We start from the raw sequence: 14794 nt of genomic DNA on the forward strand, positions 1-14794 counted from the left end.
TCTTCAACAGGGACACAGCAACAACAACAAAAAAGGTTTAGTAGCATGGAGAAAGAGTTTTCCCCACTTCCTGTTCCAGTGACGGGTAACACCTGAACAGAAAGGAAATGGAAATATTCCTTATAGGGTCACAGGTTGAATTCCATTTCAGTGAGTATTTACAACCCCTTTTAATCCCACAATTAGAAATGATGGCATTGGTGCACAAACTATGATGCATTGGTCAAACTGTTAAGCCCAAGCACTGGTCAATCAAGATTCACAGATGAATGTGAATTAGCTCATCTCTATTAACAGGTATCCAACACTCAAAGTCAAATGGGTCCTTCATCAATACTCTGCAGGACAATTCTCTGCTTTTGGATTAAATGACCCCTGCCACCTCGGCTTGTACCGGAATTCCCTGCAACGGATGGCGCAGGGGCTGTGCTCGATGATTCTTCTCCAAACAAGCACATTTTTGCATCCATCTCTATTGCCTTGGCCAAGTTGAAGGCATAGGATTCCAAAGATAAGCTGGAAGGGTTTTCCTCTGCTGATGATTTGTTGACATCTGTAGGAAAGAAGAACATTTAACTCGTATTAGAATGAAAAAAAAATGTTTTTCTACATATGTAGATTTTCAGAACAGCGAAATGCAGAATATACACAGGACATCAACATGCAAAAGTTAGTTAAATAATGGAAATAGTAATGTACTACTGCATCCCACATGTCTCCAGGAATCAGGTTTGTTAAGAAAGTGCATACATAACTAATATTCATCTAGGTTAACCAGATTTACTGGACACTGGTCCACCAGAAATGGTTGACAAGCCACCCCTTCCCTGTGGACACCATCAGGTGAAATCTACATCACCAACATGAGTCACTGGGCCGAGTCTGACTATATGGTCTTTTATTTCATTATTGTGGTAAGGATTTTACTTTTTATTAATGAGGATACTGCTTCTCGGTTGTAGGAAAGGCAATCATTTTAATTTTGTTAAAATGGGCAGTCATGGATACCCCATGACAATTGAAAAAGGGGAAGAACACATTACCACAGTGTAAGATGCATAACCAAACCTATACTATATCATGTGTTTGGATTGACAAGAACAAAGAGATATGCAGATATCTCTAATCTATTTATAAAATATTATGGGAACATACAGTTGGTATAGCATATCTGAGCTTAAAGCTGCCGTGTTAATACATTAGACTTTTTAGTCATCTATCTCTAACCCTTTTACTGCCAGAGCCGTTTTGCATTTTTGCACACACGATAAAATGCATATTTTAGGTCTGAAGGCCACTTAAAACATGTAAAATACAATGGTGGCAATTTAATTTTTTTTTATTATGACATACAATATTACCCAACTATTTATAAAACCCAAAATATCAGTAAAACAATGCCTTCAAATTAATTTTAGTGCACATAAGCACAATATAAATACCCATTTTATGGTAAAATATAAAAGCTGAAGTTGTGTTGAGTAAATAGATACTACAAATGTCAGGCCTAAAAACTGTGTGCACCTGTGAAGCTACGAAAAAGCAACAGCACCCACAATTACCTATACGCAATGCTTTAAAAGCCTCTACAGGTCATCAATTCAGAGTTCAGTGAACGATGGCCCTAGAAGCATTGTTGTCACTGCCTGCGCAGCGATGTGTAACGTGTGTGATGCAAATGTCAGGTTAAGAGTAAGCCCTCGTTCACACCTGAACGTTTTGTAGCGCGTTCTACGCTCGACAAAACGCTCAAAAATATAAATCCCATTGTATTCAATGGTCTCGTTCCCACCTTGGCGTATTTCCGCCCGTCCCTAACGCGCTACAAAACGGCCCACACCTGAAAAGGTACAGGTACTACTTTGGGACGTTTTTTTCGCGCGTTTCCATTGGGATACAGCCAAGTAGCCTTCGGAAACGCGCGACTTTACCGCGAATCGCGGTAAAAAACGCGCGACAGACGCGCATATGCAATACGCCTAGGTGTGACCGAGACCTTAAAGTATATGTAAACCCAATCACTAAAATCACATACTGTGATGTGCTTTAACATGCTAATGTAATTTCAAGTAATTGTCAAATATTTTTAAATCCAGTTTCACTAAAATAACAACTGGAAATGCTACAAAGAAGGTCCATGTTTATAGACTTCCTGTTATAAGCTTACAACGCTCTGTCCCTTTCTCCCAATTGGGCATCTTTGTTGTCACCCTACCCTATTCCCTAGGTATTTCGGTAGAGATAACAAATGGCCATTTCAACACATATTGCGCAGATACGGTCCTCTGTTTTAATATGCACAAGGCTTTAGCAAACTAAAAAAGGGGGAAACTTAACTTTAGGTAAAGGTAAGGTTATGAGGGGGATCAGGGTGTCAATTTTCAGGGTTTCGCTAGAGGTCAAGTTTAAGTCTTAGGGGGACAGTTCAATGCTAGTTCAGGGGTGTGGACATTTTAAAAAAAACAAAAACAAAAAAAACTGCTTGTCCAAGGACTAAAGCGGGGGCCCAGTCTACTTGTCCCTTATGACAATCTAGTCATACAAAAATACTTTTAACCAAAAACAAATTTAACTGTGAAGAAGCACTTCTCACTGGTCAGCGCGGTCAGGTGCCACGCTGACCAACAAGTGCTCGCAATTTGTGACCGAAATTCAAAATCCATAGCGTAGGGCTGCGCTGGACAGCAGCATGGGGTACAGATAGTACACCCATACCAGTGGAGGGGAGGGACTGCTCACTAAAAGGTAAGTATATTGGGGGGGGTCAGATTTGAACAGGTAATTCTATTTTCCCAAAATTACTTGGGAAAGTACACTTACCCTCTGCTGCACAGATGCCTTGTACAAACCAATGCCCCTGCTCTACATTTAGCCCTGCTTGCCCGCAGCAGGGCTAAATGTAGAAACAAAACACCTGCCCGGCGCCCAGAAATGCAGGTCGTTGGGCGATTGGAATTCCACAACCCTGTAGTCGCATAGTATTTCAGGTTGAATAAAGACAAAGGTCTATAGAGTTCAACCTTTGTGCTATTGCGAATGCTATTTGTTTAGGGTAAGTGTTATAGTGCAGGTCATTAAAGGGTTAAAGTGTATGTAAAGGTAAAACTATTGTGAGGAACGGTTAGACCCTTACTAGTTAGAGTATTTACCAGGAAGGTTTACCCCATTGTGTGCCCTGGTTGCCACCGTCACTACGGTAAGACAAAGAGAGGGGGAAATCCCTAATTGTCGGGTTATCAAAAAAGAGTAAGGAGGGTAAACCCTCCAATGAGGACAATTGCTTTGGGCAGGGATGTCAATTGCTTTGGGCAGGGCAGGGATGTCCAAACTGCGGCCCTCCAGCTGTGGTGGAACTACGAATCCCATGAGGCTTTGCAAGATGCTCACAGCCACGACTCCCGCAAAGAGATGCTTCATGGGATTTGTAGTTTCACCACAGCTGGAGGGCCGGAGTTTGTACATCCCTGCCTTAGGGAGATTTCTTCTCATTTTTTGTTGCATCTCCAGGACAGGAAGTGAAACCTCCCCAGCAGGGACACAGACCTCAAAAAAACAAAATGAAAGCGTGCCATTGGCAAGTGTAATTTGAAATGCATAAGGCAGGGCTGCACTGCTGTGTATGGGTCGTACTGTGGAAGCCGGGGGGAGGAGCGTTTGTTGACAGGTAGAGCACAAGCATGGGGGGGCAGGCTGGAGATTGGGCAATGAATGATGGGAGTAAATCCTTTTCTTTCCCAAATTCCCCTGGGAAAATAGAATTACCCTTTAATTCACATGTGTCAAACTCAAGGCCCAGGGGTCGAATCCAGCCCACCAGGCCATTTCCTAGACTTCTACTTTCATATCTAGGTATTAAGTTTTTACTAAAACCAGTGATAATCCAATGCAGAGGCAATTATGATAAAGATTAGATACATTTATATAGTCTTACAGGTAACTTTGGGGGCAACCATAATGATAATGTGGCCCGCGACTAAATCGAGTTTGACACCCCCACTTTAATTGTTATGGTCATGTGAAGCATTAGATAAAGGTTCATGTTAGGGGAATGGCCTAAAGAGCTCTAAAATATTACATGTAAAAGACGACACTGTATTTGGTGAATTAGCCGTTTAGCATTTAATCAAATTAAATTTAGAATTTCTGTTTAACAAACAAAAGTAGATTATGAGCAATTGTTAAATGTAGGTATTATTTGAAGCTGGCCACAATTTAGAGCACAATTTGTCACATTGAGGAAAAAGAAAACGGACATAGGACAATAAACCTAATTGACTTTGCCCACCAGTCATGGAAAACTATGCCAACGAATGACAAAGAAACCTTCATGTCTCTTTTCACTGTTACTGCATATAAATGGATATATTCTAGAGATAAGGCACACACTTTTCTTGTATTTAGAGAATTCTAAACTGTTGAAATAAAGCAAATATATTTCTATGCGATACATTTCCCTTGTAATTTCATCAAGCAGGTATAGAATCATAAGTTTAGCTATAGCATATATTGTATAAAGGTCACCTGTCAGAAGACAAGTAAGGTGGCGCCGGCAATGCCGACCTGTTCATAAAAAGGTGCAAGTCAGGAAAAACAAGTCCAATATGTGTTTTTGGCCAGGAGTTCAGCTTAAAATAATAAACATTAAAAGTACCATTCTTTGGCTCCACTTCATCTTCAAATGTAACAGAACTTTTCCTTCTCGAATAGAGAAGACGTGGGTGCTGAGCACTATCAGAGCTGTGGTCATCAAGCAGCATTACATCAGTACCTAGAGAACAGGGAAACACAAACAATATAACTCAAATTTTCTTTAAACCCAATGGATGGAGCATCTTATTGAAGACTGACGGCAGTGGTATTGTGATTGGAGATTATTCCACAATGACTGACACTGAACACCAAATTTCAGCTTACATTTTATATGAAGAAAACCAAAGAGCAGCACATGCTCCAGGGTAGAACAGCATGGCTCAGGTAGTGTAATAGCAGGTGTCCATAGGGAGCTTCTCCCACTGCCGGACTGGAGGGCAACGTAATCCACTTTTTCAGTTACAAAAAAGTAAAATTATGATAAACGTACAAAAGTAGAATTTTATGTATATACGGTCTATAAAAAACAGGAGAAAAAAAAAATGTACAAACTAGCTAAACTAGCTGGCTTTAGGGGCTCATTCACACCAGTAGCCATGTTATACCAATGTCACCAATGGAAGGAGAGGTGCTCATTTGCTGTAATGACACATCACACAGTTTACTTTTTTTTTTTTTTTACTTTACTGAAATGTCACTAAATGAAGGTTTTACATCTTTATTCACTGGATGAGTGTTGCGATGTGGTGTAATACTGTGCATTGCAACAAGCTCCTCTGAAAGAGAAAAAGCACATCCTACTGGGTTTTATTTTTAGCACACACTACAGCACAACTGTGTGAAATGATAGGACTCAAGGCCAACTGCTTAGTCTTTGCAATATGCAAAGCTGCCCATCACAGCACAACGGGCTGGTGTGAATGAGCCCCGAAAGGCATCTGCAGTTTTATTTTTAGAAGTCTGCAACAACTAAATGGCAACAGAAAGGCAGGTGATGAAAAGACAATTTGGTAAAACAAAACTTAAAATAAGTTAAACATACACTTTAAAAAAACTACAAGTCTGCCTCCCATGTCCACACTAAGATCCAAAAGAATCTCAGAGAAAAACTCTGATAAAACAATTAGCATGTTGTAGTTTAAGGGGTAGGTAGGTACCGACACAACATTTAGAAAAAGGGGGGTTTACCCAGAGTACCAAACCCAAAATTAGTAGACCCCTTGCATTGGGTATGTTAGTTATTCAATAACTTTCAAGAGGAACAACCCCCAGCTGCTTAAACTAGACACAAAACAGAAATATGAGATGACCGGGTGAGGATCAACTCAAAGTACAGCTATTAAAGAGGGTCTGAGAGTCAGAATATGGTACAAAATTGTATACATTATTTAAAATCTCATTGGACATGCTGAACGCACCAGTTAAACCAACACCCGTTGCTAATCTAAAAATGGTTATTGCAACAACCGGCTCACTCCCATCACACAAACATGCACACTTAGGACGGGCTGATCAGCATAATTGATAATACCGAATAGGACTCAAAATCATTGAGAAAACAGCGCTTTAAACAGTAATTGTAAACAGAGTATGATTCAAAGGATTAGCTCTTTAGCCTTGGGTCCTTATTCTATTATTTAGATCCTTCCTAGGATTCTGAAGGGATTATGATCACTGATGATGTAACTCGTGATGTAGCCAATCATCAGTTACATTTATATCCTTTGCTCTTGATTAGAGCGGACAGAACATGAGGTGTATAGCTTGATTGGAGATTCCCAAGATTGGGAAGTCCCAAGTACTTGGAGGGTCTCCTGAACATGTAGAGTAGTGTTGAATGGTCCCAGAAGGCTTTGGTTTTATCAGTGATGTTATCCCAGAATCGTGCTGTCTTGTAGTCCAAAATCGGGAAGTCTAGTACCTGACATGCAGGAGGTTAGTCAGCTTGGCGTCCACTAACAAACGATTCTGGGATAACATCACTGATAAAACCAAAGCCTTCTGGGACCATTCAACACTACTCTACATGTTCAGGAGACCCTCCAAGTACTTGGGACTTCCCAATAAAGAGGATTAACAAAGATCACAGAGGACTATTCGAAGCAACCAACCTTTGGGACACTTCATACTCTCTGAGAAGCACTACCTGGTAAAAGCAATCCAGCACCCGTGAGTACCTTATATCTGTGACTTTACACACTGTTTGGTCGAACCTTTTCCTCCATGTGTGATAACCACTCCGGGTGAAATCACCATTCAGGATTTACCGGGTCAATACTTGAGTCTCTAAGACTAATCTCCAATCAAGCTATACACCTCATGTTCTGTCCGCTCTAATCAAGAGCAAAGGATATAAATGTAACTGATGATTGGCTACATCACGAGTTACATCATCAGTGATCATAATCCCTTCAGAATCCTAGGAAGGATCTAAATAATAGAATAAGGACCCAAGGCTAAAGAGCTAATCCTTTGAATCATACTCTGTTTACAATTACTGTTTAAAGCGCTGTTTTCTCAATGATTTTGAGTCCTATTCGGTATTATCAATTATGCTGATCAGCCCGTCCTAAGTGTGCATGTTTGTGTGATGGGAGTGAGCCGGTTGTTGCAATAACCATTTTTAGATTAGCAACGGGTGTTGGTTTAACTGGTGCGTTCAGCATGTCCAATGAGATTTTAAATAATAAATGTATACAATTTTGTACCATATTCTGACTCTCCGACCGACACAACATTTCCAGTCTTAAGGCCATACACCAGCAGAATTTAGTTTTCAGAACATTTGTTCGATTTCCTAATAGTTTTTGGAGTCAAAATCAGCAATCATTTTCATCTGCAGTGACAAAAAAAAATACTTTAAAAGGAGCACAATGAAAATGTGTTTCTAGAGCAAATGGTAGAAGACAAGAATCACCAGCCCTCAGTAATATCATTCAATATGTCCATTTATTTGGACAAATCGTCACAATGAAAGAAGCCAACGTTTCGGGCCACACAGGGTCCCTTCATCAGGGCGAGATGAAGGGACCTTGTGTGGCCCCGAAACGTTGGCTTCTTTCATTGTGACGATTTGTCCAAATAAATGGACATATTGAATGATATTACTGAAGGCTGGCGATTCTTGTCTTCTACCTTGTGTCTGCACGGCGCCATCCGTGGTCATCACTGCGAGCACCATTATTGTACAGGCCGGGAGCGTTGTGAGGAGTGCGGAGGGACATTTTATCTATCCATTTCTAGAACAAATGAAATTCTAACAGTGAATGTGGTTTTTGTCTGGAAAACCCAATTCATTTCAGATTCTCATGTTAAAGTAACATTAATTCAGGAATCTTAAATCTTCAGGAAAGTTAAAATCTTAAAAATGCATTCAAATACCTTAATGATTAACAATATTGTAACTTATTTGTGCAACACTCAGCTGTAAAGCCCCAAATCATCTCTGAATTTATACTAATGCTGTCCTTCCTTCTAGAGCAGGGGTAGCCAAACTCCGGCCCTCCAGCTGTGGAACTACAAATCCCATGAGGCTTTGCAAGATTTTCAGACATGACTCCCGGAGAGAGATGCATCATGGGATTTGTAGTTTCACAACAGCTGGTGAAACACAGCCTGCTATTGCAGTTTGAAATGGCAAATAGCAGGCCGGCTGTTGCACCCACCCATTACCTGCTGTGTATACATTTAGCTGCCGTCTGTGAAATGTTAACACTGGCAGCTGTCATTCCCTGCCTGAAGCTATTCAAATGCCATGGAGGAAGAAGGAGAAGGAGAAGAAGACGGAGGAAAAAAAAAAAAGGTCAGTTTCGGCCTGACAAATTCTGCTGCGGGAAGTGTCTTGCAGTGCCATTCATTTCAATGGGCCCCAGACAAGCCTGTCACCCACAGAGTGATCGCCCGTGCCGGAACGCACGGTAGGTACCACAATGCCGTGCATTCCTGGGCAATGCGATTGCAAAAAATTGTGCATGCAGTTTTATTCTGAAGTAAAGAATATGGGTTGGACTTGATGAACTTATGTCTTTATTCAACCCCAAATACTATGTAAATTTTATGTTTGTAACACTGCATTTGTGTAGATTTTAAAATTAGGATGGTATTTCATTTTTTTTTTTTTATCTGATCGAAAAAATAAAAAAAATCGGCCAACTATTCGATTATGAAAACGTTGTATGAACGTTCATATGAAAATCTACCAGTGTATGGGCAGCTTTAGTCTTTCTTTAATAAGGGAAATTCTAACATTTGATCTTTAAAGCTTGAAAGCCGCTTTTAATACTTATATGGCACAGCTTCCAATCAAAAGCAAAGCCTCCCGACAAGCATTTAGCATTCAACCTTCATTTCCTGAGGAATGACAGGTATTTGTTATATAACTCTTCATTTACAAAGACATTTTGTTATGGCTGGAGTAAGTACACATTGTACATTCTTTGAATCAACTGGTCTACTGAAATTCATGACAACTTGAGAAAGTACCTTTATCCAAAGCATTTTAGGAGGACATCAATTAAAAGGTCCTATATACTAGGGATGCACCGACACAAGCATCGGTATCAGCGGCGATACAGAGTATTTGCATGAGTACTCGTACAAATACTCCGCCGCACACAGGAACTCCATCGCATCTTCAATGAAACAAGATGGCCCCAAACTCCTCCTCCAAGTCCTCAGTCATCTGCTCCATTCTGATCTCTTCTCCCGCTGATAGCACTCCTGACTGGTGCGGAAGCCTGCCAATCATCCAATCGGCCAATCAGCGGGAGAAGAGGTCAGAATGGAGTAGGGCTGCAACATCTAATCGACATAATCGATTATAATCGATTATGTCGATTAGATGTTGCAGCCCTACTCCATTCTGACCTCTTCTCCCGCTGATAGCACTCCTGACTGGTGCGGAAGCCTGCCAATCATCCAATCGGCCAATCAGCGGGAGAAGAGGTCAGAATGGAGTAGGGCTGCAACATCTAATCGACATAATCGATTATAATCGATTATGTCGATTAGATGTTGCAGCCCTACTCCATTCTGACCTCTTCTCCCGCTGATAGCACTCCTGACTGGTGCGGAAGCCTGCCAATCATCCAATCGGCCAATCAGCGGGAGAAGAGGTCAGAATGGAGTAGGGCTGCAACATCTAATCGACATAATCGATTATAATCGATTATGTCGATTAGATGTTGCAGCCCTACTCCATTCTGACCTCTTCTCCCGCTGATAGCACTCCTGACTGGTGCGGAAGCCTGCCAATCATCCAATCGGCCAATCAGCGGGAGAAGAGGTCAGAATGGAGTAGGGCTGCAACATCTAATCGACATAATCGATTATAATCGATTATGTCGATTAGATGTTGCAGCCCTACTCCATTCTGACCTCTTCTCCCGCTGATAGCACTCCTGACTGGTGCGGAAGCCTGCCAATCATCCAATCGGCCAATCAGCGGGAGAAGAGGTCAGAATGGAGTAGGGCTGCAACATCTAATCGACATAATCGATTATAATCGATTATGTCGATTAGATGTTGCAGCCCTACTCCATTCTGACCTCTTCTCCCGCTGATTGGCCGATTGGATGATTGGCAGGCTTCCGCACCAGTCAGGAGTGCTATCAGCGGGAGAAGAGATCAGAATGGAGCAGATGACTAGGCTGTGACACGGAGTGGCTGAAGCAGACGGAGAAGACGACACAGCAGGTTAGTACTGCAGCACTGCATGGGAGCTGGGCACAAAAATGTTGTTTAACTACATATAATATTTAAAAATAATAAAGAAATAACTATGTAGATATTGCTAACTTAGGCTTGTATCCCCCTAGTGGGGAAAATAGATGAGCACATGTCCAAACTCCAGACCAGAACATTGTGGGGAAAAATACAATGGCATGATAAATATTCATGTTCATGTTCTTCATAATATTAAGAAACTGACCTAAAATCATGATTTTGTATTGCTTTAGAAAAAATGTGACCTGTCCCTTTAAGAAAAAATATCGGTAATTGGTATCGGTGAGTACTTGACAAAAAGTATTGTTACTCGGTTTTAAAAAAGTGGTATCGGTGCATCCCTACTATATACCTTATCACAAATAACGCTGGGCAGTCAATTTACAAATGGAAAAATCGGGCATGAGTGAGACAGTTGCCCAGAGCAACATTTTAGGTTTAATTGTTCCGTCAACAACAGTTAGGCGAGCATGGTAAAGCATTGTGTATTTAAGATTCAATTCTCATAGTCGTCTCTTAGCTTAGTAAACTTTACTCTTTGCTTATGAATCTCCGTTGAGAAGTCAGTATACACAGAGATAGTGACGTTTTGGAAAAGGGATATTGTCATATTTATTTGCGAGGGCAGAACAGCATCCCTGTCCATGTAATGGAGAAATTTTGGAATGAAAGTTCAAGAAGCTCCTGGTGGAGGGGAATCTAGGAGGCAAGTGATGAGCACACTCTACCGCAAACAAGGAGGAGAATTCATGTCTGCCATAAGTGGATATTAGCAGCGTTTGCAGAAATGAGGTGGAGTCAGACCCTTCTGCCTATACTGGAAGGCAGACAAATCATGAATTGCAATGACGTAGGCGATTCTCCATGTCATCAAGTCTTTGCAGGAGTAATAATTCAGACTGGCGCTGCCTAGAGGCCTGTTGTAAAGGCGGCATCTGATACCACACTCTCCTCAGCCTCAGACACAATTTCTCTGAGGTTCTGAAGGTCTTGTCCGATAAGCAAAATATCAAGTTTGACCTCATCTATCTTAGTAGTGAGAGTACTTTGACATTGGGATATGGCCTAGAATACCTTAGCAGGATCCGGCTATTCTTCCTTCGACGCTGCCATCTTTGTCTGTGCAGCGGAATTTGTCGAGCTTCTTAAAAATAGAACTATGAGGTGAGTGATTTACACTCATCCTCATAGTTCGAGCCGACGTGCGACAATGAAGCTGTCACACGTCAACTCTATAGATCAGATAGTGAGCGAACACATACAGTCGCTCACTCACTTCTCGATCATGTCCCTGCAGAGAGAGTAGTGACTGCCAGTCACGGCTCCCCGCAGGGATTCCCCCCCTCCCCGTTCCTCCAGTGCTGACTGGAGGAACGGACGGGGGAGGGGTGGGTACAGCTGGCTCTGCCTCTAGATAGGCAGAGCCAGCTGTCATTCACGCAGCTGGGTGCATCTCAACAGCATTGTCAGGATCTGTCCCGGCTGCGGCAGTCTCAGTATACTGCAAGCTGTAGCTCGCGATATACTGAGCTTTGGGTCACGGAAGGACGCTAGTATATGTCCTCCTGTGACCCTTAAGAGAACTATGGGGAAAAATACTTACCCCATAGTTCTCTCTTAATCATCCCAGAGTGCCTTTTTGTCGGCGACATAGCAGCAGGAGAAGTAACCGGGGTAAGGAGAACATCAGTGGTTTAAAAAAAAGGTGTCCGTGGAGCAGGAAGCCAACTAGGATAACGATCAGGATTTTCGTTGAGCAGAGCACTCACAAAGCACGTCTCACTGCATGCCGCTCCAGGCCACGCCCCTCAGGTTTTATGGTTAAACAATATTAGGAATATGACTCCTTGCTTTCAGTAATCCGATCCACTTTTCTCTGTAACAGTCTACCTAAATTAGCCTCCAAGCCCGACACAACATAAATCTGACATTAAAAAGCAAGTTGTTTTTCTGAAACACTTCAGTTGCTCTCTAAAAATCTGCCTGAGGCACAACAAGTGAGCTGAGCGGAGTTCAGAGTGCAAAGAAAGATGGCCCAATACTGAAGGATCTGCAGAGTTCAGCAAGTTTATTAGTATAAGCTACTAAATCATATTTATCGGTAAAGTGCCTGGACGCGTTTCACAGTAAGGTGCTGATTAATAAGTGTTATTATGAGCACGATAAAGCACATATAAGCACCTTGACACATTTGGCATGAATGCTGAATATAGTATATTAATAATCTTGATGGATTTCAGAGATCTTTCAACATTGGACAGTTTTTCTTTGTGGTCTGCATTTGCTGCGTTGGGGCAGGCTGGGGTCCAAGAGGGTGCCGGAATATAGTGTTGCGTTCCCCATGCAAAAACAGGTTTTTAAATTGAGGCTGACTGGATTTGTATTCAAAAGAATAAAAACTCTTACAATGTTAACATCATTTCCCCTATAATACACTAAATCAGTGCAACATTTTTTCTATGCTTTGTTTTACTGTACTTTCTGCAGAGAATTATTCTATAATGTTACTTTTTATAATATGTAGCTTACAAAAGATAGTATCTTACCAGAATCGTTTGAATAGCTGACACCGGTATTTGTTGTAGTGCTCTGGTGATCCGAGTCCTTCCCACTGGCCATCAGCGCAGTCAGATGTGGGGATAACCCAAGATCTACAAAATAAAATTGTAACATTAATGGAAACCAAAACAATCACACACAACATTCATAAATGTGGCATTTAAAGGCGGATTCCAATCTACTGACTTGGATTCCTCCAAGTGGTAACACCAACAAGCCTCCATTATGAAGACTAGTTATAACAGTTCTATGAGAGATGTGCTATTGTCTATAAGACTGTGCCACAATATCAGTTTTCATTAGCAAATAAGTCCTGAGAAAACCCTGGTGGTGTGGTAAAAAAGGGCAAAAACAATTAGAGAGCTCCTCCTGTAAGTGAAAATCCCACTGGACACTTCAGTGGCTTCACAACAGTCAAAACTGCATCGTACATGCTGCCTTCATTAAAAACCTGTTAGAACTTATATTTTAATACAATCAAATGACAAATCCAATGTCTAACACAATGTATGCATTAGTGCCAATAGTACCAATATTATGGCAGGTAGGTTTGCATCGATACCGATGCTAGTATTGGTATGGTGTAGATACCGAGTATTTGGGAGAGTACTCTTACTACCGGAACTTCCGCTCAGAGGGAGATTAACTCTGACCAGTAGTGCTGCAACGGAACATGGAGCCGGCTTCCCGACCAATCTTGAAGTCTGGTAACAGGTAATGACTTGCCGCCTGGCTTCCTGATTGGCCAAGATGACTCCATGCTGTTTGGCCGACTCACTGCTGATTGGCTGGGAAGCCGGCTCAGCGCCGATTGGCTGGGAAGTCAGCTTCTTGGCCAATCAGCATGGAGCTGGCTTCCCGGCCAATCAGGAAGCTGGGTGTTTTTGGTAATGACACGCCGCCCGGCTTCTTGATTACCCAGGAAGTCGGTTCCATGCTAGCGGAAGTACTGGTATCGGCAAGTACCGAAAGATAAATACCGGTACTCATAGTCGATACTGAAAAACCAATATCGGTGCATCCCTAAATGGCAGGAATTCCACAGAGAATGACTCAAAGCACGTCAAGGCAAAACATAAAAAAATGTGCAATACATATCTGCAATACAGCATATTTCCCATGTCATATACCTTAAAGTACATAGTACATATAGAAAACGACTTGGCCAGCCACTCTCCCCACTATACTTACCTTTCCAGGAACGGCCATTCCCCTCAGCCAGTACAAGTGTACTATCCGTGCTGACCCATAGCACAACCCTGCGCACCAGATTTAAAATTTTGCACGCAAATTTTGAGCACTAATTGAGAAGCGCTTCTCAATGGTCAGCGCTATCAGGTGACCACGTTGACCAATGAGTGCTCGCAATCTGCAAGCGAAATTCAAAATCCACAGTGCAGTGCTGAGGTGCCAGATTTGAGCGGGCAATTCCAATTTTCCATTCCTTTAGGAAAGTGAACTTACCCTTTATACAGACCAAAATAGTGTGAAGGGTTAGGGTTTACATACACTTTAAAGCCTATCTCCATTAAGAGAAATGTAGTGGGGGGTGCCCCGGATTTTAAGGGTTAACTGCCCGTTTAGGTCTATGGGTTGGAGTAAAGCACTTTTACTGACTCGATACTCGCAGGCTCCAAGACTGGCCCCACTCCTGCGGTCAGAGACCCATTAACTTCATCACGTATGATGCAGGGCTCAGAGCACTGTGTTATACATGGGATTGCTGAGGGACAGTCCAGGAGCTAGAGCGGAGGGAAGGAGGTGAGCGCCAACTGCTGTGAAAGCTGGGATCAAGTTCACTTCACAATGCCCTAGCAATAAACAAGCAGTTAACCCTTGCAATGTGGGGGTAGCCTTTCTTAAAAGAGTAGTTTCTTTCCCAGAGATAGGCTTTAATAAAATGTATAAAGATACATTACAA

General features: G+C 42.0%; 1 protein-coding gene across 1 annotated transcript in view; it reads right to left on the bottom strand.

The window, feature by feature from the left end:
- Window positions 1-314: 314 nt before the first annotated feature.
- The window catches only part of GPR161 (G protein-coupled receptor 161), a 19457-nt gene continuing 4977 nt past the window's right edge, over window positions 315-14794 (bottom strand). The window contains exons 3-5 of the mRNA XM_018557284.1: window positions 12861-12965; window positions 4652-4768; window positions 315-553 (exon numbers count right to left, since the gene is read on the bottom strand). Of these exons, the coding sequence (XP_018412786.1) occupies window positions 315-553; window positions 4652-4768; window positions 12861-12965 (461 nt within the window). The remainder of the gene's footprint in view (window positions 554-4651; window positions 4769-12860; window positions 12966-14794) is intronic.

This window comes from Nanorana parkeri, unplaced genomic scaffold, assembly GCF_000935625.1.
Source record: "Nanorana parkeri isolate BGI_ZX_2015 unplaced genomic scaffold, ASM93562v1 scaffold278, whole genome shotgun sequence".
Lineage (NCBI taxonomy): Eukaryota > Metazoa > Chordata > Amphibia > Anura > Dicroglossidae > Nanorana > Nanorana parkeri.